General features: G+C 45.6%; 1 protein-coding gene across 9 annotated transcripts in view; it reads left to right on the forward strand.

The window, feature by feature from the left end:
• Window positions 1–24,179, forward strand: part of LOC106606184 (multidrug resistance-associated protein 1) — a 101,202-nt gene that overhangs the window by 42,499 nt on the left and 34,524 nt on the right. For all 9 annotated transcript variants that reach the window (XM_045719635.1, XM_045719636.1, XM_045719628.1 and 6 more), the window contains 10 exons: window positions 94–219; window positions 3,383–3,444; window positions 3,806–3,937; window positions 4,138–4,365; window positions 13,110–13,287; window positions 13,648–13,809; window positions 14,229–14,321; window positions 17,073–17,138; window positions 17,445–17,582; window positions 18,022–18,168. In XM_045719635.1, coding sequence (XP_045575591.1) covers window positions 94–219; window positions 3,383–3,444; window positions 3,806–3,937; window positions 4,138–4,365; window positions 13,110–13,287; window positions 13,648–13,809; window positions 14,229–14,321; window positions 17,073–17,138; window positions 17,445–17,582; window positions 18,022–18,168 — 1,332 coding nt within the window. The remainder of the gene's footprint in view (window positions 1–93; window positions 220–3,382; window positions 3,445–3,805; window positions 3,938–4,137; window positions 4,366–13,109; window positions 13,288–13,647; window positions 13,810–14,228; window positions 14,322–17,072; window positions 17,139–17,444; window positions 17,583–18,021; window positions 18,169–24,179) is intronic.

Raw genomic sequence — 24,179 nt, forward strand, 5'->3', positions numbered from 1 at the left:
CCAGTCTTGTTTTATTGCCAGAAAACTGTCTCAGGCTTGGAGGTCTATGAAAGAAAGGTCTTTTTAATAGTGTTTCCATATGTTTCCCCCCAGCCGTCGACGGTGTGTGTGTTCAGATACACAACGTTCTACATCTACTACACGCTACTGCTCATCTCTCTGCTCCTGTCAGCCCTCTCAGACCAGCCTCCTCTCTTCTCAGAGGCATCCAAAGACGCTGTGAGTACACACACACACTGTTTCTCTGTGCCCTCTGTCTCTCTGGGTGTTTTTGTTATGTCTCTGTGTGTCGGCACATTGTGTTTGTATAAATTGGTGCATGCTGTGTGTGTGTGTGTCTTTAGCTGTGTGTGTGTGCTTGTATGAGTGCTTGCTGTGTCAAGCAGTACATGTTGTGTGACTGTGAGAAGTGTGTGTGGATCTTGCTGTGTGTGTTAAGTGAATGTCAGCTGTGTGTGTTATTGTGCTAGCAACAGGTTTACCAGTTCCCAGGATTGGTTCTGTTGTGTTATTGTTCTAGCAACAGGTTTACCAGTTCCCAGGATTGGTTCTGTTGTGTTATTGTTCTAGCAACAGGTTTACCAGTTCCCAGGATTGGTTCTGTTGTGTTATTGTGCTAGCAACAGGTTTACCAGTTCCCAGGATTGGTTCTGTTGTGTTATTGTTCTAGCAACAGGTTTACCAGTTCCCAGGATTGGTTCTGTTGTGTTATTGTTCTAGCAACAGGTTTACCAGTTCCCAGGATTGGTTCTGTTGTGTTATTGTGCTAGCAACAGGTTTACCAGTTCCCAGGATTGGTTCTGTTGTGTTATTGTTCCACTCCCACAATGGAACTAACAGAGCTAGTCCAGAGATCAATAACAACATGGATACAGGTTTCCCTGTTAACGGTCCCACAGTTGAACAGTCAGACAGTCCAGAGATCAATAACAACATTGTGTGTGTGTGTGTGTGTGTGTGTGTGTGTGTGTGTGTGTGTGTGTGTGTGTGTGTGTGTGTGTGTGTGTGTGTCTCAGACAGTGTTGAGGGTAACGTGTTTCAGTCTTATATTACTTTTATGAGTAACTAAATCATATTACGAGTTACTGTATTCAAATATTGGAATATTGTTTGTTACTTTTTCTAGTAACACTCGCGGTTTCCTCAATGATTCTTGAGCGAGTGGAGAAAGGCTGTTTGGAGAAATGTCATGACAGCTGTCCATAAAAATGGATAGAGTGCTCACCTCTGATCTTTGCTATTGATCGCTTCTGTGATAGAACAGCCCATAGAGGACTTCACCGTCTAACTAGCCATCTCTATGCTGCGGTCCCACTGGCAGCTGTAGAGAAAGATTTTGAATGAACAGAAATCTGTACAGAGGTTTAGTTTATATTAAGCTGTGCAAGATAACATCCATTTGATAGGATGACACATCAGTATAGGCTAAAGGGATTTTTCTAACAGAAAACAATCTATTCCTACCTTTGTTTCTTTAGTGTATCTTTCTCAGCTGGAGAGGACTTCTGACAGCAGACCCTCTGAAATGACTTTTCCCCCCATCCCAAATGAACCATGATCAACAAATGATTCATCAAATACCCTTGTCTTCTCTTTGTTGTATGCCTATTCATATAGATTGTACATTATCATTAAACATTATCGTAAGGCATTGTATAGAGACAGGCTTTCAATTTCATGATCAATGCACTGGCAAATGGCTGCAGTAATTGTGGATTATCAATTGGGACAATTTTTGTGCTATCACGCCAAAGGAGGAGAATTTGAATTAGGCTTGGGCGGTATCCAAATTGTCTTTAATACCGACTTTGTGCCATCCCGGGATATTCGGTAATACCGGCACTGAACACGAGGCGCAAACCCCACTGAGCCTCTGTAATCCGAAAGGTTAGCAATGCTAACAAGACATGTAAAATCCCCCAGTGATCCAGGAGGGATTCTCTGCTGTTAGCAAGTGAAGCTTGATTTAGAAAAGATACAAACTACTTAGCTAGATCATTAGCTAGCAAACCAAATATGACATCTGGTTGGTCTAGTAATCAATATGACATCAGTATAACTGGTTGGTCTAGTAATCAATATGACATCAGTATAACTGGTTGGTCTAGTAATCAATATGACATCAGTATAACTGGTTGGTCTAGTAATCAATATGACATCAGTATAACTGGTTGGTCTAGTAATCAATATGACATCAGTATAACTGGTTGGTCTAGTAATCAATATGACATCAGTATAACTGGTTGGTCTAGTAATCAATATGACATCAGTATAACTGGTTGGTCTAGTAATCAATATGACATCAGTATAACTGGTTGGTCTAGTAATCAATATGACATCAGTATAACTGGTGGGTCTAGTAATCAATATGACATCAGTATAACTGGTTGGTCTAGTAATCAATATGACATCAGTATAACTGGTTGGTCTAGTAATCAATATGACATCAGTATAACTGGTTGGTCTAGTAATCAATATGACATCAGTATAACTGGTTGGTCTAGTAATCAATATGACATCAGTATAACTGGTTGGTCTAGTAATCAATATGACATCAGTATAACTGGTTGGTCTAGTAATCAATATGACATCAGTATAACTGGTTGGTCTAGTAATCAATATGACATCAGTATAACTGGTGGGTCTAGTAATCAATATGACATCAGTATAACTGGTTGGTCTAGTAATCAATATGACATCAGTATAACTGGTTGGTCTAGTAATCAATATGACATCAGTATAACTGGTTGGTCTAGTAATCAATATGACATCAGTATAACTGGTTGGTCTAGTAATCAATATGACATCAGTATAACTGGTTGGTCTAGTAATCAATATGACATCAGTATAACTGGTTGGTCTAGTAATCAATATGACATCAGTATAACTGGTTGGTCTAGTAATCAATATGACATCAGTATAACTGGTTGGTCTAGTAATCAATATGACATCAGTATAACTGGTTGGTCTAGTAATCAATATGACATCAGTATAACTGGTTGGTCTAGTAATCAATATGACATCAGTATAACTGGTTGGACTAGTAATCAATATGACATCAGTATAACTGGTTGGTCTAGTAATCAATATGACATCAGTATAACTGGTTGGTCTAGTAATCAATATGACATCAGTATAACTGGTTGGTCTAGTAATCAATATGACATCAGTATAACTGGTTGGTCTAGTAATCAATATGACATCAGTATAACTGGTTGGGTATAACATACAGATGTTGATGTTATATGTTGAGTATTGAGAGAAAGTTAGAAAGTGTGTGTGTGTGTGTGTGTGTGTGTGTGTGTGTGTGTGTGTGTGTGTGTGTGTGTGTGTGTGTGTGTGTGTGTTTCTAACTGTGTGTTCCATCTCCTGCCGGTTGCAGAATCCCTGTCCTGAGATCGGAGCTTCCTTTCTGTCCAGAATCAGCTTCTGGTGGATCACTGGGTGAGCTGTTAGAAAATAAAATCAATTAAAACTTGCCTAAATATTTTAAAATGTCTTTTGGCATGGTCTAATTGACTCAACAACCAAAAACACATCTAAGTTTAGCTTTCGTAATGAACCGGGAAAATCAATAGTAATTTCTGGTTGTTTATGGAAGTTAGCCGGTGAACTCATTGATCCTGGGTTGTAGTATACCCCTCTGGAAACAGCAGGCATGAGTTTCTCTTTCTACAGGAAGTTTTAGTGCTGACTGTTTCCTTTCTTCCTTCCTTCGGTCTCTCTCTCTCTCTCACTCTGTGTGTTTCTCTGTGTGTTTCTCTCTCTCGCTCATTTTTCTCTTTCTACCTCCCCTCTCCTCCAGTCTGATAGTAACAGGTTATAAGCGTCCGTTAGAACAGAAGGATCTGTGGTGTCTGAACTCAGAGGACCGCTCCCAGAGGGTTGTCCCTCAGCTCGTACGACGCTGGAACAACGAGTGCCTGAAGGTTAAAAGGTCAGGAGAACCCACCAGGAACCACACACCTCCACACATACGTGCAGGCATGCACACGCGTACTTGCACATCCTGGCACGTTTGCACTCAGGCAAGGTCAAAAGGTCATGTTCATTAGGGCACACCGTAGCAAAACGTTCAAAGAACAAAAACAAGCTAAATAACTCCTTCTCTTCCCCCCCCAACTCCCTTTCTCCCAGACCGGAGGAGAAGACTCTGTACTCCCCTAAGAAGGCTCCTCGGGGAGAGAGGAAGGAGGGTGTCCCCGTAGAGGAGTCAGAGATCCTGATTATGAAGACACCCCAGAAGACTAGAGAACCCTCTCTGTTCTGGGCCCTCTGTCTCACCTTCGGACCCTACTTCCTCATCTCTTCACTCTACAAGATCATCCAGGACGTTCTCATGTTCGTTGGGCCTGAGATACTCAGGTAGGTGAGATGCTCTTGTCTGGTCTTCTGTTCTAGTGGGGGGGGTAGTTGTAGGTGTTTCTAGTGGGGGGGGTAGTTGTAGGTGTTTCTAGTGGGGGGGGTAGTTGTAGGTGTTTCTAGTGGGGGGGGGTAGTTGTAGGTATGTCTAGTGGGGGGGGGTAGTTGTAGGTGTTTCTAGTGGGGGGGTAGTTGTAGGTGTTTCTAGTGGGGGGGGTAGTTGTAGGTGTTTCTAGTGGGGGGGTAGTTGTAGGTGTTTCTAGTGGGGGGGGTAGTTGTAGGTGTTTCTAGTGGGGGGGTAGTTGTAGGTGTTTCTAGTGGGGGGGGTAGTTGTAGGTGTTTCTAGTGGGGGGGGTAGTTGTAGGTGTTTCTAGTGGGGGGGTAGTTGTAGGTGTTTCTAGTGGGGGGGGTAGTTGTAGATGTTTCTAGTGGGGGGTAGTTGTAGGTGTTTCTAGTGGGGGGGTAGTTGTAGGTGTTTCTAGTGGGGGGGGTAGTTGTAGGTGTTTCTAGTGGGGGGGGTAGTTGTAGGTGTTTCTAGTGGGGGGGTAGTTGTAGGTGTTTCTAGTGGGGGGGGTAGTTGTAGGTGTTTCTAGTGGGGGGGTAGTTGTAGGTGTTTCTAGTGGGGGGGGTAGTTGTAGGTGTTTCTGTTCTAGTGGGGGGGGTAGTTGTAGGTGTTTCTAGTGGGGGGGTAGTTGTAGGTGTTTCTAGTGGGGGGGGGTAGTTGTAGGTGTTTCTGTTCTAGTGGGGGGGGTAGTTGTAGGTGTTTCTAGTGGGGGGTAGTTGTAGGTGTTTCTGTTCTAGTGGGGGGGGTAGTTGTAGGTGTTTCTAGTGGGGGGGTAGTTGTAGGTGTTTCTGTTCTAGTGGGGGGTAGTTGTAGGTGTTTCTGTTCTAGTGGGGGGGGTAGTTGTAGGTGTTTCTAGTGGGGGGGTAGTTGTAGGTGTTTCTAGTGGGGGGGGGTAGTTGTAGGTGTTTCTAGTGGGGGGGTAGTTGTAGGTGTTTCTAGTGGGGGGGGTAGTTGTAGGTGTTTCTAGTGGGGGGGGGTAGTTGTAGGTGTTTCTAGTGGGGGGGGTAGTTGTAGGTGTTTCTAGTGGGGGGGGTAGTTGTAGGTGTTTCTAGTGGGGGGGTAGTTGTAGGTGTTTCTGTTCTAGTGGGGGGGTAGTTGTAGGTGTTTCTAGTGGGGGGGTAGTTGTAGGTGTTTCTAGTGGGGGGGTAGTTGTAGGTGTTTCTAGTGGGGGGGGTAGTTGTAGGTGTTTCTAGTGGGGGGGTAGTTGTAGGTGTTTCTAGTGGGGGGGTAGTTGTAGGTGTTTCTGTTCTAGTGGGGGGGGTAGTTGTAGGTGTTTCTAGTGGGGGGGTAGTTGTAGGTGTTTCTAGTGGGGGGGGTAGTTGTAGGTGTTTCTGTTCTAGTGGGGGGGTAGTTGTAGGTGTTTCTAGTGGGGGGGGTAGTTGTAGGTGTTTCTAGTGGGGGGGGTAGTTGTAGGTGTTTCTAGTGGGGGGGTAGTTGTAGGTGTTTCTAGTGGGGGGGGTAGTTGTAGGTGTTTCTAGTGGGGGGGTAGTTGTAGGTGTTTCTGTTCTAGTGGGGGGGGTAGTTGTAGGTGTTTCTAGTGGGGGGGGTAGTTGTAGGTGTTTCTGTTCTAGTGGGGGGGTAGTTGTAGGTGTTTCTGTTCTAGTGGGGGGGTAGTTGTAGGTGTTTCTGTTCTAGTGGGGGGGTAGTTGTAGGTGTTTCTGTTCTAGTGGGGGGGTAGTTGTAGGTGTTTCTAGTGGGGGGGTAGTTGTAGGTGTTTCTGTTCCAGTGGGGGGTAGTTGTAGGTGTTTCTGTTCTAGTGGGGGGGGTAGTTGTAGGTGTTTCTAGTGGGGGGGGTAGTTGTAGGTGTTTCTAGTGGGGGGGGTAGTTGTAGGTGTTTCTAGTGGGGGGGGTAGTTGTAGGTGTTTCTAGTGGGGGGGGTAGTTGTAGGTGTTTCTAGTGGGGGGGGTAGTTGTAGGTGTTTCTGCAGTGGGGGGGGTAGTTGTAGGTGTTTCTAGTGGGGGGGGGTAGTTGTAGGTGTTTCTGTTCTAGTGGGGGGGGTAGTTGTAGGTGTTTCTAGTGGGGGGGGTAGTTGTAGGTGTTTCTAGTGGGGGGGGTAGTTGTAGGTGTTTCTAGTGGGGGGGGTAGTTGTAGGTGTTTCTAGTGGGGGGGGTAGTTGTAGGTGTTTCTAGTGGGGGGGTAGTTGTAGGTGTTTCTAGTGGGGGGGTAGTTGTAGGTGTTTCTAGTGGGGGGGGTAGTTGTAGGTGTTTCTAGTGGGGGGGTAGTTGTAGGTGTTTCTAGTGGGGGGGGTAGTTGTAGGTGTTTCTGTTCTAGTGGGGGGGGTAGTTGTAGGTGTTTCTAGTGGGGGGGGTAGTTGTAGGTGTTTCTGTTCTAGTGGGGGGGGTAGTTGTAGGTGTTTCTAGTGGGGGGGGTAGTTGTAGGTGTTTCTGTTCTAGTGGGGGGGGTAGTTGTAGGTGTTTCTCAGTGGGGGGGGTAGTTGTAGGTGTTTCTGTTCTAGTGGGGGGGTAGTTGTAGGTGTTTCTAGTGGGGGGGTAGTTGTAGGTGTTTCTGTTCTAGTGGGGGGGGGTAGTTGTAGGTGTTTCTAGTGGGGGGGTAGTTGTAGGTGTTTCTGTTCTAGTGGGGGGGGTAGTTGTAGGTGTTTCTGTTCTAGTGGGGGGGGTAGTTGTAGGTGTTTCTAGTGGGGGGGTAGTTGTAGGTGTTTCTAGTGGGGGGGGTAGTTGTAGGTGTTTCTAGTGGGGGGGTAGTTGTAGGTGTTTCTAGTGGGGGGGGGTAGTTGTAGGTGTTTCTAGTGGGGGGGGTAGTTGTAGGTGTTTCTAGTGGGGGGGTAGTTGTAGGTGTTTCTAGTGGGGGGGGTAGTTGTAGGTGTTTCTAGTGGGGGGGGGTAGTTGTAGGTGTTTCTGTTCTAGTGGGGGGTAGTTGTAGGTGTTTCTAGTGGGGGGGGTAGTTGTAGGTGTTTCTAGTGGGGGGGTAGTTGTAGGTGTTTCTAGTGGGGGGGTAGTTGTAGGTGTTTCTAGTGGGGGGGGTAGTTGTAGGTGTTTCTCAGTGGGGGGGTAGTTGTAGGTGTTTCTGTTCTAGTGGGGGGGTAGTTGTAGGTGTTTCTAGTGGGGGGGGTAGTTGTAGGTGTTTCTAGTGGGGGGGGTAGTTGTAGGTGTTTCTAGTGGGGGGGGGGTAGTTGTAGGTGTTTCTGTTCTAGTGGGGGGGTAGTTGTAGGTGTTTCTAGTGGGGGGGGTAGTTGTAGGTGTTTCTAGTGGGGGGGGTAGTTGTAGGTGTTTCTAGTGGGGGGGGTAGTTGTAGGTGTTTCTAGTGGGGGGGTAGTTGTAGGTGTTTCTAGTGGGGGGGGTAGTTGTAGGTGTTTCTAGTGGGGGGGTAGTTGTAGGTGTTTCTGTTCTAGTGGGGGGGTAGTTGTAGGTGTTTCTGTTCTAGTGGGGGGGGTAGTTGTAGGTGTTTCTAGTGGGGGGGGTAGTTGTAGGTGTTTCTAGTGGGGGGGTAGTTGTAGGTGTTTCTGTTCTAGTGGGGGGGGTAGTTGTAGGTGTTTCTAGTGGGGGGGGTAGTTGTAGGTGTTTCTGTTCTAGTGGGGGGGGTAGTTGTAGGTGTTTCTAGTGGGGGGGGGGTAGTTGTAGGTGTTTCTAGTGGGGGGGGTAGTTGTAGGTGTTTCTAGTGGGGGGGGTAGTTGTAGGTGTTTCTAGTGGGGGGGTAGTTGTAGGTGTTTCTAGTGGGGGGGGTAGTTGTAGGTGTTTCTAGTGGGGGGGGTAGTTGTAGGTGTTTCTAGTGGGGGGGTAGTTGTAGGTGTTTCTAGTGGGGGGGGGTAGTTGTAGGTGTTTCTAGTGGGGGGGGTAGTTGTAGGTGTTTTCTAGTGGGGGGGTAGTTGTAGGTGTTTCTAGTGGGGGGGGGTAGTTGTAGGTGTTTCTAGTGGGGGGGGTAGTTGTAGGTGTTTCTAGTGGGGGGGTAGTTGTAGGTGTTTCTAGTGGGGGGGGGTAGTTGTAGGTGTTTCTAGTGGGGGGGTAGTTGTAGGTGTTTCTAGTGGGGGGGTAGTTGTAGGTGTTTCTGTTCTAGTGGGGGGGTAGTTGTAGGTGTTTCTAGTGGGGGGGGTAGTTGTAGGTGTTTCTAGTGGGGGGGGTAGTTGTAGGTGTTTCTAGTGGGGGGGGTAGTTGTAGGTGTTTCTAGTGGGGGGGGTAGTTGTAGGTGTTTCTGTTCTAGTGGGGGGGTAGTTGTAGGTGTTTCTAGTGGGGGGGTAGTTGTAGGTGTTTCTGTTCTAGTGGGGGGGGTAGTTGTAGGTGTTTCTGTTCTAGTGGGGGGGGTAGTTGTAGGTGTTTCTGTTCTAGTGGGGGGGGTAGTTGTAGGTGTTTCTGTTCTAGTGGGGGGGTAGTTGTAGGTGTTTCTAGTGGGGGGGGTAGTTGTAGGTGTTTCTAGTGGGGGGGGTAGTTGTAGGTGTTTCTAGTGGGGGGGGTAGTTGTAGGTGTTTCTAGTGGGGGGGTAGTTGTAGGTGTTTCTAGTGGGGGGGTAGTTGTAGGTGTTTCTAGTGGGGGGGGTAGTTGTAGGTGTTTCTGTTCTAGTGGGGGGGTAGTTGTAGGTGTTTCTGTTCTAGTGGGGGGGTAGTTGTAGGTGTTTCTGTTCTAGTGGGGGGGGTAGTTGTAGGTGTTTCTAGTGGGGGGGGTAGTTGTAGGTGTTTCTGTTCTAGTGGGGGGGGTAGTTGTAGGTGTTTCTGTTCTAGTGGGGGGGTAGTTGTAGGTGTTTCTGTCTAGTGGGGGGGGTAGTTGTAGGTGTTTCTAGTGGGGGGGTAGTTGTAGGTGTTTCTAGTGGGGGGGTAGTTGTAGGTGTTTCTAGTGGGGGGGTAGTTGTAGGTGTTTCTAGTGGGGGGGTAGTTGTAGGTGTTTCTAGTGGGGGGGTAGTTGTAGGTGTTTCTAGTGGGGGGGGTAGTTGTAGGTGTTTCTAGTGGGGGGGGTAGTTGTAGGTGTTTCTAGTGGGGGGGGGTAGTTGTAGGTGTTTCTAGTGGGGGGGGGTAGTTGTAGGTGTTTCTGTTCTAGTGGGGGGGTAGTTGTAGGTGTTTCTAGTGGGGGGGGTAGTTGTAGGTGTTTCTGTTCTAGTGGGGGGGGTAGTTGTAGGTGTTTCTAGTGGGGGGGTAGTTGTAGGTGTTTCTGTTCTAGTGGGGGGGGTAGTTGTAGGTGTTTCTAGTGGGGGGGGTAGTTGTAGGTGTTTCTGTTCTAGTGGGGGGGGTAGTTGTAGGTGTTTCTAGTGGGGGGGGTAGTTGTAGGTGTTTCTAGTGGGGGGGGTAGTTGTAGGTGTTTCTGTTCTAGTGGGGGGGGTAGTTGTAGGTGTTTCTAGTGGGGGGGTAGTTGTAGGTGTTTCTAGTGGGGGGGGTAGTTGTAGGTGTTTCTGTTCTAGTGGGGGGGTAGTTGTAGGTGTTTCTAGTGGGGGGGGTAGTTGTAGGTGTTTCTGTTCTAGTGGGGGGGTAGTTGTAGGTGTTTCTGTTCTAGTGGGGGGTAGTTGTAGGTGTTTCTAGTGGGGGGTAGTTGTAGGTGTTTCTAGTGGGGGGGGGTAGTTGTAGGTGTTTCTGTCTAGTGGGGGGGGTAGTTGTAGGTGTTTCTCAGTGGGGGGGTAGTTGTAGGTGTTTCTAGTGGGGGGGGTAGTTGTAGGTGTTTCTAGTGGGGGGGGTAGTTGTAGGTGTTTCTGTTCTAGTGGGGGGGGTAGTTGTAGGTGTTTCTAGTGGGGGGGTAGTTGTAGGTGTTTCTAGTGGGGGGGGTAGTTGTAGGTGTTTCTGTTCTAGTGGGGGGGGTAGTTGTAGATGTTTCTAGTGGGGGGGTAGTTGTAGGTGTTTCTAGTGGGGGGGGGTAGTTGTAGGTGTTTCTGTTCAGTGGGGGGGGTAGTTGTAGGTGTTTCTCTAGTGGGGGGGTAGTTGTAGGTGTTTCTAGTGGGGGGGGGTAGTTGTAGGTGTTTCTAGTGGGGGGGGTAGTTGTAGGTGTTTCTTCAGTGGGGGGGGTAGTTGTAGGTGTTTCTAGTGGGGGGGTAGTTGTAGGTGTTTCTAGTGGGGGGGGGTAGTTGTAGGTGTTTCTCAGTGGGGGGGGGTAGTTGTAGGTGTTTCTGTTCTAGTGGGGGGGGTAGTTGTAGGTGTTTCTAGTGGGGGGGGTAGTTGTAGGTGTTTCTGTCTAGTGGGGGGGTAGTTGTAGGTGTTTCTGTTCTAGTGGGGGGGTAGTTGTAGGTGTTTCTAGTGGGGGGGTAGTTGTAGGTGTTTCTGTCAGTGGGGGGGGGTAGTTGTAGGTGTTTCTGTTCTAGTGGGGGGGGTAGTTGTAGGTGTTTCTGTTCTAGTGGGGGGGTAGTTGTAGGTGTTTCTTCTAGTGGGGGGGGTAGTTGTAGGTGTTTCTCAGTGGGGGGGTAGTTGTAGGTGTTTCTCAGTGGGGGGGGGTAGTTGTAGGTGTTTCTGTTCTAGTGGGGGGGGGTAGTTGTAGGTGTTTCTGAGTGGGGGGGGTAGTTGTAGGTGTTTCTAGTGGGGGGGGGTAGTTGTAGGTGTTTCTGTCAGTGGGGGGGGTAGTTGTAGGTGTTTCTAGTGGGGGGGTAGTGTCTAGTGGGGGGGTAGTTGCAGGTGTTTCTAGTGGGGGGGGTAGTTGTAGGTGTTTCTGTTCTAGTGGGGGGGTAGTTGTAGGTGTTTCTGTCTAGTGGGGGGGGTAGTTGTAGGTGTTTCTGTTCAGTGGGGGGGTAGTTGTAGGTGTTTCTCAGTGGGGGGGGTAGTTGTAGGTGTTTCTGTTCTAGTGGGGGGGTAGTTGTAGGTGTTTCTGCAGTGGGGGGGTAGTTGTAGGTGTTTCTGTTCAGTGGGGGGGTAGTTGTAGGTGTTTCTAGTGGGGGGGGGTAGTTGTAGGTGTTTCTAGTGGGGGGGGTAGTTGTAGGTGTTTCTAGTGGGGGGGGGTAGTTGTAGGTGTTTCTAGTGGGGGGGGGTAGTTGTAGGTGTTTCTAGTGGGGGGGTAGTTGTAGGTGTTTCTAGTGGGGGGGTAGTTGTAGGTGTTTCTGTTCTAGTGGGGGGGGGTAGTTGTAGGTGTTTCTGTCTAGTGGGGGGGGTAGTTGTAGATGTTTCTAGTGGGGGGGTGTAGTTGTAGGTGTTTCTAGTGGGGGGGTAGTTGTAGGTGTTTCTAGTGGGGGGGGGTAGTTGTAGGTGTTTCTAGTGGGGGGGTAGTTGTAGGTGTTTCTAGTGGGGGGGGTAGTTGTAGGTGTTTCTAATGGGGGGGGTAGTTGTAGGTGTTTCTAGTGGGGGGGGTAGTTGTAGGTGTTTCTAGTGGGGGGAGTTGTAGGTGTTTCTAGTGGGGGGGGTAGTTGTAGGTGTTTCTAGTGGGGGGGTAGTTGTAGGTGTTTCTAGTGGGGGGGGGTAGTTGTAGGTGTTTCCTAGTGGGGGGTAGTTGTAGGTGTTTCTAGTGGGGGGGGTAGTTGTAGGTGTTTCTTCTAGTGGGGGGGTAGTTGTAGGTGTTTCTAGTGGGGGGGGTAGTTGTAGGTGTTTCTAGTGGGGGGGGTAGTTGTAGGTGTTTCTCTACTCTTCTTCTCTTCTTACCTTGAAGTTACCCTTTATTTCAGGTGGCCAATAATCCACCAGCCTGCTCTCTCTCTGTCGAGACCTGTGGTTTCGCAGCGCCTCAGAATTGAACTTGACTGGAAGTCGATGACAGGAGCGGCGAAAACAGTTTTAATTGGCTGTACATCAGCATCTATCTTAACCCTTAGAACCGCCCCCTACATTGTGGACTTCAGAGCGTGAGCAGCTCAAGTGATTGGTGCCGTGTTCACGTGCTAGTCGGAACTTGGAAACTCTGACATTTCCGACTTGCTAACTGGTTGAGCGTCAGAAAATGTCAGAGTTTGCAAGTTAATTAAGAAAATGTACTCGTCTTAGAAATCGGTGTTACCAGGCTCTGTGCGCCAGCAGTCCAAGCCTGGGGACGAGGTTAGGTGCGCAGTCACCTAGTGTTGCTACGTTAGCGTTGTTTCTGTTGCACACGTGATGGAGTTTGTAAAACAAATGGCCACTGGATTGATGCAAATCATCATGATTCTGCCAGGTAGACAGAGGCTACTTCATACTTTTTAATTGAGAAGGTTTTTGGTAAAGCCTTTCCGTTTACCTAAAGACGGTTATCATTAGCATCGCTAACGGCTACACAGTGGTGGACAATACGCGGACCACCCACACACACACACACACACACACACACACACACACACAGACAGACGGTCATTCCCTTGCCGTTGCCTCTGCAGAAAGTTGCAGGGAATACGAACCACTGATGCATTCTGTTCATGTCTTACAATAAACTTTTATTTTTTTTCTAATAAATTGAAAACATTTAGTTAATTTCCAAACGTACAACATATTTGATAGAAGAACCGAAAGTAAGTCATTCTATTACAGGACAGTTTTCCCAAGATATAATATTAAAAAAGTACTGTAGTTTGGGTACAATGTGCAACACTAGTCCTCTCTTTCTCTCGCTCTTGTCATTTCAGGCTGTATAGATGTTTGACGTGTTTTGCTGTGTTCATGTGCACTTAGAATTATTAGAAATCAGTGTTTTTTTCTGACGTTGTCAAACGGACCTATCGTTTCAGACTATGTCAGAAGAACCCTTGAATGGGGCCATTTTTGTGTCCATCTCTCTTGCCGTCCCTACCCACTGACATTTGACCTCTTTTATCATCGTCTCTCAGGCTGTGTCATTGACCTGCTAACCGCTGACCTCCAACCCCTCAGGTTGCTGATCCAGTTTGTGAATGACTCTAGCGCCCCCTCGTGGCAGGGCTACTTCTACACCGCGCTGCTGTTCGTTTGTACCTGTTTCCAGACCCTCATCCTGCAGAAGTACTTCCATGTGTGCTTCGTCACGGGAATGAGGCTACGCACTGCTATAGTAGGAGCTGTCTACAGGAAGGTAATCACTATTGACTAGACTAGTTAAATAAAGGTACAATTTAAATAAAGGTTTAATAAAAACATTTTAAATAAAAAATATATTCTGCTGATCAATTGATTGATTTGATCAGTGATTGATTTGATCAGTGATTGATTGATTTGATCAGTGATTGATTGAAAGTTAATTTGGCATGATGCTCCACACCGCTATAGTAGGGGCTGTCTACTGATCGTAGGTGTACTAATCAATCAATCAATCAATCAATCAATCAATCAATCAATCAATATTCTGCCGATGATTGATTGATTGATCTGACTTTTGTAGACCCTTCATTGACCCTTATCCCCTGTCTGACCTTTAACCTCTAACCTCTCCCAGGCTCTGGTGATCAGTAACGCGGCGCGGCGTACGTCTACAGTGGGAGAGATCGTCAACCTGATGTCGGTTGATGCCCAGCGCTTCATGGACCTCATCACCTACATCAATATGATCTGGTCTGCTCCTCTACAGGTCATACTGGCCCTGTACTTCCTGTGGCAGGTACGCACCAAAGATCTTTAAATAAACCAAGAGGTCATACTGACCCTGTAATTCCTGTGGCAGGTACGCACCAAAGATCTTTAAATAAACCAAGAGGTCATACTGGCACTGTACTTCCTGTGGCAGGTATGCACCAAAGATCTTTAAATAAACCAAGAGGTCATACTGGCCCTGTAATTCCTGTGGCGGGTACGCACCAAAGATCTTTAATAAACCAGGAGGTCATACTGGTTCTGTACATCCTGTGGCAGGTACTTGTAACTGACTGGGAGGGATCTGGATAGCATTTTGATGGCGCAAGTAGACACATTTCAAGCTAAGGAGTGAGGTTCTGAATCCAACTCTCTGTTACATATGCAGCAGAGACTGTTGTTATCTTCACAAGTTCTCAATGGTTTGTGATGTCATGTCCTGTGTAGAACTTGGGTCCGTCGGTGCTGGCTGGCGTGGCTGTAATGGTTCTGATGGTGCCAATCAACGGTGTGATCGCCATGAAGACCAAAACATACCAGGTACCTCTCTGACCCCTTATTCACAACATACCAGGGACCTCTCTGACCCCTTATTCACAACATACCAGGTACCTCTCTGATACCAGGTATCACTAGAGATGTAGCAGAGATGTAGCAGAGATGTAGCAGACATGTAGTAGATTTATAGCAGACATGTAATAGAGATGTAATAGATATGTAGCAGACATGTAATAGAGATGTAATAGAGATGTAGCAGACATGTAATATACATGTAATAGAGATGTAGCAGACATGTAATAGACATGTAATAGAGATGTAGCAGACATGTAATAGACATGTAATAGAGATGTAGCAGACATGTAATAGAGATGTAATAGAGATGTAGCAGACATGTAATATACATGTAATAGAGATGTAGCAGACATGTAATAGACATGTAATAGAGATGTAGCAGACATGTAATATACATGTAATAGAGATGTAGCAGACATGTAATATACATGTAATAGATATGTAGCAGACATGTAATAGAGATGTAATAGATATGTAGCAGACATGTAATAGAGATGTAATAGAGATGTAGCAGACATGTAATATACATGTAATAGAGATGTAGCAGACATGTAATATACATGTAATAGAGATGTAGCAGACATGTAATAGACATGTAATAGAGATGTAGCAGACATGTAATAGAGATGTAGCAGAGATGTAATAGAGATGTAGCAGACATGTAGCAGACATGTAATAGAGATGTAGTTGACATGTAATAGAGATGTAGTTGACATGTAATAGAGATGTAGTTGACATATAATTGACATGTAATAGAGATGTAGCAGACATGTAATTGACATGTAATAGAGATGTAGCAGACATGTAATAGAGATGTAGCAGACATGTAATAGAGATGTAGCAGACATGTAATAGAGATGTAGCAGACATGTAATAGAGATGTAGCAGACATGTAGCAGACATGTAATAGAGATGTAGCAGACATGTAATAGAGATGTAGCAGACATGTAATAGAGATGTAGCAGACATGTAATAGAGATGTAATAGAGATGTAGCAGACATGTAATAGAGATGTAGCAGACATGTAGCAGACATGTAATAGAGATGTAGCAGACATGTAATAGAGATGTAGCAGACATGTAATAGAGATGTAGCAGAGATGTAGCAGACATGTAATAGAGATGTAGCAGACATGTAGCAGACATGTAATAGAGATGTAGCAGACATGTAATAGAGATGTAGCAGACATGTAGCAGACATGTAATAGAGATGTAGCAGACATGTAATAGAGATGTAGCAGACATGTAATAGAGATGTAGCAGACATGTAATAGAGATGTAGCAGACATGTAATAGAGATGTAGCAGACATGTAGCAGACATGTAGCAGACATGTAGCAGACATGTAATAGAGATGTAGCAGACATGTAATAGAGATGTAGCAGACATGTAATAGAGATGTAGCAGACATGTAATAGAGATGTAGCAGACGTGTAATAGAGATGTAGCAGAGGTGTAATAGAGATGTAGCAGAGGTGTAATAGAGATGTAGCAGAGGTGTAATAGAGATGTAGCAGAGATGTAATAGAGGTGTAATAGAGGTGTAGCAGAGATGTAATAGAGGTGTAATAGAGATGTAGCAGAGATGTAATAGAGGTGTAATAGAGATGTAGCAGAGGTGTAATAGAGATGTAGCAGAGGTGTAATAGAGATGTAGCAGAGGTGTAATAGAGATGTAGCAGACATGTAGCAGACATGTAGCAGACATGTAGCAGACATGTAGCAGACATGTAGCAGACATGTAGCAGACATGTAATAGAGATGTAGCAGACATGTAATAGAGATGTAGCAGACATGTAATAGAGATGTAGCAGACATGTAATAGAGATGTAATAGAGATGTAGCAGACATGTAATAGAGATGTAGCAGACATGTAGCAGACATGTAATAGAGATGTAGCAGACATGTAATAGAGATGTAGCAGACATGTAATAGAGATGTAGCAGAGATGTAGCAGACATGTAATAGAGATGTAGCAGACATGTAGCAGACATGTAATAGAGATGTAGCAGACATGTAATAGAGATGTAGCAGACATGTAGCAGACATGTAATAGAGATGTAGCAGACATGTAATAGAGATGTAGCAGACATGTAATAGAGATGTAGCAGACATGTAATAGAGATGTAGCAGACATGTAATAGAGATGTAGCAGACATGTAGCAGACATGTAGCAGACATGTAGCAGACATGTAGCAGACATGTAATAGAGATGTAGCAGACATGTAATAGAGATGTAGCAGACATGTAATAGAGATGTAGCAGACATGTAATAGAGATGTAGCAGACGTGTAATAGAGATGTAGCAGAGGTGTAATAGAGATGTAGCAGAGGTGTAATAGAGATGTAGCAGAGGTGTAATAGAGATGTAGCAGAGATGTAATAGAGGTGTAATAGAGGTGTAGCAGAGATGTAATAGAGGTGTAATAGAGATGTAGCAGAGATGTAATAGAGGTGTAATAGAGATGTAGCAGAGGTGTAATAGAGATGTAGCAGAGGTGTAATAGAGATGTAGCAGAGGTGTAATAGAGATGTAGCAGAGGTGTAATAGAGGTGTAGCAGAGATGTAATAGAGGTGTAATAGAGATGTAATAGAGGTGTAATAGCGATGTAGCGGAGATGTAATAGAGGTGTAATAGCGATGTAGCGGAGATGTAATAGAGGTGTAATAGAGGTGTAATAGAGGTGTAATAGCCAGCGTTGTGTGTTGTGATCACCAGGTAGCTCAGATGAAGAGTAAAGACAACCGCATCAAGCTGATGAACGAAGTTCTCAATGGCATCAAGGTATCTTATCACATCACATATCTTTTGACCAGAGGTTCATATACTGTTTGAATTTGTATCACATTTTATGTATGTTTCTGCATGTCAGGGTTGGGGTCAAATACTTCAGATTCCAGTTCTTTCAGCATTTCCTCTAGCCTAGCTGGAGTGCCAGATGGGCTGGGTTTGCAGTTTGGGGTTTATTAAGCCAGACACAGCCGGACGGGCTGAGACAGACACAATGACTTTTCAAGTATTGATCACATTTGATCAATGTTTCTGAATATGTACCGAGATGTTGAAATGAACCTGATCCTGATCCTAAAGGTGTTGAAGCTGTATGCGTGGGAGCTGGCCTTCAAAGACAAGGTGTCAGCCATCAGAGAGAGTGAGCTCCGTGTCCTCAAGAAGGCTGCTTACCTGGGAGCAATATCCACCTTCACCTGGGTCTGTGCTCCTTTTCTGGTGAGTCACAGAGACCTGTAGACACACACACACACACACACACACACACACACACACACACACACACACACACACACACACGTCCCATCTTACTGACATAAATATTTAACATTGTCTCTACCCTCCCCTCAGTGTATGTGATAATATTTAACATGTCTTTCCCCTCCCATCCCCCAGGTGTCACTGTCTACGTTCAGTGTATGTGATGATATTATATATTGTGATATTATGATATAACATGTCTTTCCCCTCCCATCCCCCAGGTGTCACTGTCTACGTTCAGTGTATGTGATGATATTATATATTGTGATATTATGATATATAACATGTCTTTCCCCTCCCATCCCCCAGGTGTCACTGTCTACGTTCAGTGTATGTGATGATATTATATATTGTGATATTATGATATATAACATGTCTTTCCCCTCCCATCCCCCAGGTGGCGCTGTCTACGTTCACAGTGTATGTGATGATAGATGAGAAGAACGTGCTGGATGCTCAGAAGGCGTTTGTGTCTCTGGCTCTGTTCAACATCCTGCGTTTCCCCCTCAACATGCTGCCCATGGTCATCAGCAGCATGGTCCAGGTAGGTGTGCTGATCAGGTCTGGACAGCAAATCAATCAATCAAGTAATCCATCTACGAATCAATCAATATGCAATTCAATCAAATCAGTCACTGTATTCATCTATAAATCAATCAATCAATGTATCAATTAAGTAAACAGTATACTAACCAATTAACTCCAACCAATCAGATTCCATCTAGTTGATTCATTCATTAACATGTAGCATATGGTCATCATCAGTGTGGACCAGATACGTGCTGAGGGCTGTACTGCAGATCACTCTGTGGCTGCGTTTACACGCTGACCAATTCTGATATATATTTTTTCCCTAATACTTTGTTTGACCAAACAGATCAGCTCTTGCCAAAATATTAGAATTGGCCAGCCTCACACACACACACACACACACACACACACACACACACACACACACACACACACACACACACACACACACAGACACACAGACAGATTCATATGCTGTACAGACTGGTGAGCTGTAACATGCTGCTGGTGACCAAAGGCAACATATTGATCAATATATCAATCATTCAGCCTCGTGGCGCAGGTCAGTATGGTATATCAATTAGTCAATCGGTCAATCAATTGGCCAATTACTTAATCAGTCAATCAATCAGTTGGTTAATAATGAATGAATCCATCAACCGAAGTTGATCACTGTCATCATAGGATCATTACAAATCATGTCCAATATAGTATTGATAGTATTGGAATGATATATAGTCATGTCCAATATAGTATTGATAGTAATGGAATAATAAATACACTGCTCAAAAAAATAAAGGGAACACTAAAACAACACATCCTAGATCTGAATGAAAGAAATAATCTTATTAAATACTTTTTTCTTTACATAGTTGAATGTGCTGACAACAAAATCACACAAAAATAATCAATGGAAATCCAATTTATCAACCCATGGAGGTCTGGATTTGGAGTCACACTCAAAATTAAAGTGGAAAACCACACTACAGGCTGATCCAACTTTGATGTAATGTCCTTAAAACAAGTCAAAATGAGGCTCAGTAGTGTGTGTGGCCTCCACGTGCCTGTATGACCTCCCTACAACGCCTGGGCATGCTCCTGATGAGGTGGCGGATGGTCTCCTGAGGGATCTCCCAGACCTGGACTAAAGCATCCGCCAACTCCTGGACAGTCTGTGGTGCAACGTGGCGTTGGTGGATGGAGCGAGACATGATGTCCCAGATGTGCTCAATTGGATTCAGGTCTTGGGAACGGGCGGGCCAGTCCATTGCATCAATGCCTTCCTCTTGCAGGAACTGCTGACACACTCCAGCCACATGAGGTTTAGAATTGTCTTGCATTAGGAGGAACCCAGGGCCAACCGCACCAGCATATGGTCTCACAAGGGGTCTGAGGATCTCATCTCAGTACCTAATGGCAGTCAGGCTACCTCTGGCGAGCACATGGAGGGCTGTGCGGCCCCACAAAGAAATGCCACCCCACACCATGACTGACCCACCGCCAAACCGGTCATGCTGGAGGATGTTGCAGGCAGCAGAATGTTCTCCACGGCGTCTCCAGACTGTCACGTCTGTCACATGTGCTCAGTGTGAACCTGCTTTCATCTGTGAAGAGCACAGGGCACCAGTGGCGAATTTGCCAATCTTGGTGTTCTCTGGCAAATGCCAAACGTCCTCCACGGTGTTGGGCTGTAAGCACAACCCCCACCTGTGGACGTCGGGCCCTCATACCACCCTCATGGAGTCTGTTTCTGACCGTTTGAGCAGACACATGCACATTTGTGGCCTGCTGGAGGTCATTTTGCAGGGCTCTGGCAGTGCTCCTCCTGCTCCTCCTTGCACAAAGGCGGAGATAGCGGTCCTGCTGCTGGGTTGTTGCCCTCCTACGGCCTCCTCCACGTCTCCTGATGTACTGGCCTGTCTCCTGGTAGCGCCTCCATGCTCTGGACACTACGCTGACAGACACAGCAAACCTTCTTGCCACAGCTCGCATTGATGTGCTATCCTGGATGAGCTGCACTACCTGAGCCACTTGTGTGGGTTGTAGACTCTGTCTCATGCTACCACTAGAGTGACAGCACCGCCAGCATTAAAAAGTGACCAAAACATCAGCCAGGAAGCATAGGAACTGAGAAGTGGTCTGTGGTCTGTGGTTACCACCTGCAGAACCACTCCTTTATTGGGGGTGTCTTGCTAATTGCCTATAATTTCCACCTGTTGTCTATTCCATTTGCACAACAGCATGTGAAATGTATTGTCAATCAGTGTTGCTTCCTAAGTGGACAGTTTGATTTCACAGAAGTGTGATTGACTTGGAGTTACATTGTGTTGTTTAAGTGTTCCCTTTATTTTTTTGAGCAGTGTGTATATGTATATATATAGTCATGTCCAATATAGTATTGATAGTAATGGAATTTTTTTATTTCACCTTTATTTAACCAGGTAGGCTAGTTGAGAACAAGATCTCATTTACAACTGCGACCTGGCCAAGATAAAGCAAAGCAGTTAGACACATACAACAACACAGAGTTACACATGGAATGAACAAAACATACAGTCAATAATACAGTAGAACAAAATAAAACAAAAAGTATATATACAGTGAGTGCAAATGAGGTAAGATAAGGGAGTTAAGGCAATAAATAGGCCATGGTGGTGAAGTAATTACAATATAGCAATTGAAAACTGTAATGGTAGATGTGCAGAAGATGAATGTGCAAATAGAGATACTGGGGTGCAAAGGAGCAAGATAAATAAATAAATACAGTATGGGGATGAGGTAGATAGATTGGCTGTTTACAGATGGGCTATGTACAGGTGCAGTGATCTGTGAGCTGCTCTGACAGCTGGTGCTTAAAGCTAGTGAGGGAGGTAAGAGTCTCCAGCTTCAGAGATTTTTGCAGTTCGTTCCAGTCATTAGCAGCAGAGAACTGGAAGGAAAGACGACCAAAGGAGGAATTGGCTTTGGGGGTGACCAGTGAGATATACCTGCTGGAGCGCGTGCTACAGGTGGGTGCTGCTATGGTGACCAGTGAGCTGAGATAAGGCGGGGCTTTACCTAGCAGAGACTTGTAGATGACCTGGAGCCAGTGGGTTTGGCGACGAGTATGCAGCGAGGGCCAGCCAACGAGGGCGTACAGGTCACAGTGGTGGGTAGTATATGGGGCTTTGGTGACAAAACGGATGGCACTGTGATAGACTGCATCCAGTTTGTTGAGTAAAGTGTTGGAGGCTATTTTATAGATGACATCACCGAAGTCGAGGATCGGTAGGATGGTCAGTTTTACGAGGGTATGTTTGGCAGCATGAGTGAAGGATGTTTTGTTGCGATATAGGAAGCCGATTCTAGATTTAATTTTGGATTGGAGATGCTTAATGTGAGTCTGGAAGGAGAGTTTACAGTCCAACCAGACACCTAGGTATTTGTAGTTGTCCACATATTCTAAGTCAGAGCCGTCCAGAGTAGTGATGCTGGACGGGCGAGCAGGTGTGGGCAGTGATCGATTGAATATTATGCATTTAGTTTTACTTGCGTTTAAGAGCAGTTGGAGGCCACAGAAGGAGAGTTGTATGGCATTGAAGCTCGTCTGGAGGTTAGTTAACACAGTGTCCAAAGAGGGGCCAGAAGTATACAGAATGGTGTCGTTTAGGACCTTGAGCGTGGCTGAGGTGCACCCATGACCAGCTCTGAAACCAGATTGCATAGCGGAGAAGGTACGTTGGGATTCGAAGTGGTCGGTAATCTGTTTGTTAACTTGCCTTTCGAAGACCTTAGAAAGACAGGGTAGGATAGATATAGGTCTGTAGCAGTTTGGGTCTAGAGTGTCACCCCCTTTGAAGAGGGGGATGACCGCGGCAGCTTTCCAATCTTTGAGGATCTCAGACGATACGAAAGAGAGGTTGAACAGGCTAGTAATAGGGGTTGCAACAATTTCGGCAGATCATTTTAGAAAGAGAGGGTCTAGATTGTCTAGCCCGGCTGATTTGTAGGGGTCCAGATTTTGCAGCTCTTTCAGAACATCAGCTATCTGGATTTGGAGAAATGGTGGGGGCTTTGGTGGGTTGCTGTGGAGGGTGCCGGGCAGTTCACCGGGGTAGGGGTAGCCAAGTGGAAAGCATGGCCAGCCGTAGAGAAATGCTTATTGAAATTCTCAATTATAGTGGATTTATCGGTGGTAACAGTGTTTCCTAGCCTCAGAGCAGTGGGCAGCTGGGAGGAGGTTCTCTTATTCTCCATGGACTTTACAGTGTCCCAGAACTTTTTTGAGTTAGTACTACAGGATGCAAATTTCTGTTTGAAAAAGCTAGCCTTAGCTTTTCTAACTGCCTGTGTATATTTGTTCCTAACTTCCCTGAAAAGTTGCATATCACGGGGGCTATTCGATGCTAATGCAGAATGCCACAGGATGTTTTTGTGCTGGTCAAGGGCAGACAGGTCTGGAGTGAACCAAGGACTATATCTATTCCTAGTTCTACATTTTTTGAATGGGGCATGCTTATTTAAGATGGTGAGGAAGGCACTTTTAAAGAATAGCCAGGCATCATCTACTGACGGGATGCGGTCAATATCATTCCAGGATACCCCGGCCAGGTCGATTAGAAAGGCCTGCTCGCAGAAGTGTTTTAGGGCACGTTTGACAGTGATGAGGGGTGGTCGTTTGGTCGCAGACCCATTGCGGATGCAGGCAATGAGGCAGTGATCGCTGAGATCTTGATTGAAAACAGCAGAGGTGTATTTGGAGGGGGAGTTAGTTAGGATGACATCTATGAGGGTGCCAGTGTTTACGGATTTGGGGTTGTACCTGGTAGGTTCATTGATAATTTGTGTGAGATTGAGGGTATCAAGCTTACATTGTAGGATGGCCGTGGTGTTAAGCATGTCCCAGTTTAGGTCACCTAGTAGCACGAGCTCAGAAGATAGATGGGGGGCAATCAATTCACATATGGTATCGAGGGCACAGCTGGGGGCAGAGGGAGATCTATAGCAAGCGGCAACAGTGAGAGACTTGTTTCTGGAAAGGTGAATTTTTAGAAGTAGAAGCTCGAATTGTTTGGGTACAGACTTGGATGGTAATACAGAACTCTGCAGGCTATCTTTGCAGTAGATTGCAACACCGCCCCCTTTGGCAGTTCTATCTTGGCGGAAAACTTTTCCTAAGCCAGGATTCAGACACGGCTAAGACGTCCGGGTTGGCATGGTGTGCTAAAGCAATGAGTAAAACATACTTAGGGAGTAGGCTTTAGAGGTCTGCAGATTAATTCGGGCCGATTTCTAGTTTTCATAACAATCGGAAATCGTTTTTTTTTTTACACCTTTATTTAACTAGGAAAATCAGATTAAGAACACATTCTTATTTTCAATGACGGCCTAGGAACGGGGGTTAACTGCCTTGTTCAGGGGCAGAACAACAGATTTTTACCTTGTCACCTGGGGGATTCGTTTTTGCAACCTTCCGGTTACTAGTCCAACGCTCTAACCACCTGCCTTACATTGCACTCCACGAGGAGCCTGCATGGCAGGCTGACAACCTGTTACGTGAGGGCAGCAAGAAGCCAAGGTAAGTTGCTAGCTAGCATTAAACTTATCTTATAAAAAACTATCAATCTTAACATAATCACTAGTTAACTACACATGGTTGATGTTATTACTAGTTTATCTAACGTGTCCTGCGTTGCATATAATCGATGCGGTGCCTGTTCATTTCTCATTGAATCACAGCCTACTTCGCCAAACGGGTGATGATTTCACAAGCGCATTTGCGAAAAAAGCACTGTCGTTGCGCCAATGTACCATAAACATCAATGCCTTTCTTTAAAATCAATACACAAGTATATATTTTTAAACCTGCATATTTAGTTAATATTGCCTGCTAACATGAAATTGTGTCACTGCTCTTGCGTTCATTGCCTGGCTCGTTGCGAACTAATTTGCCAGAATGTTACGTAATTACGACGTAACATTGAAGGTTGTGCAATGTAACAGGAATATTTAGACTTAGGGATGCCACCCGTTAGATAAAATACG

The sequence above is a fragment of the Salmo salar genome, chromosome ssa06 (genome assembly GCF_905237065.1).
Source record: "Salmo salar chromosome ssa06, Ssal_v3.1, whole genome shotgun sequence".
Taxonomy (NCBI): Eukaryota; Metazoa; Chordata; class Actinopteri; order Salmoniformes; family Salmonidae; genus Salmo; species Salmo salar.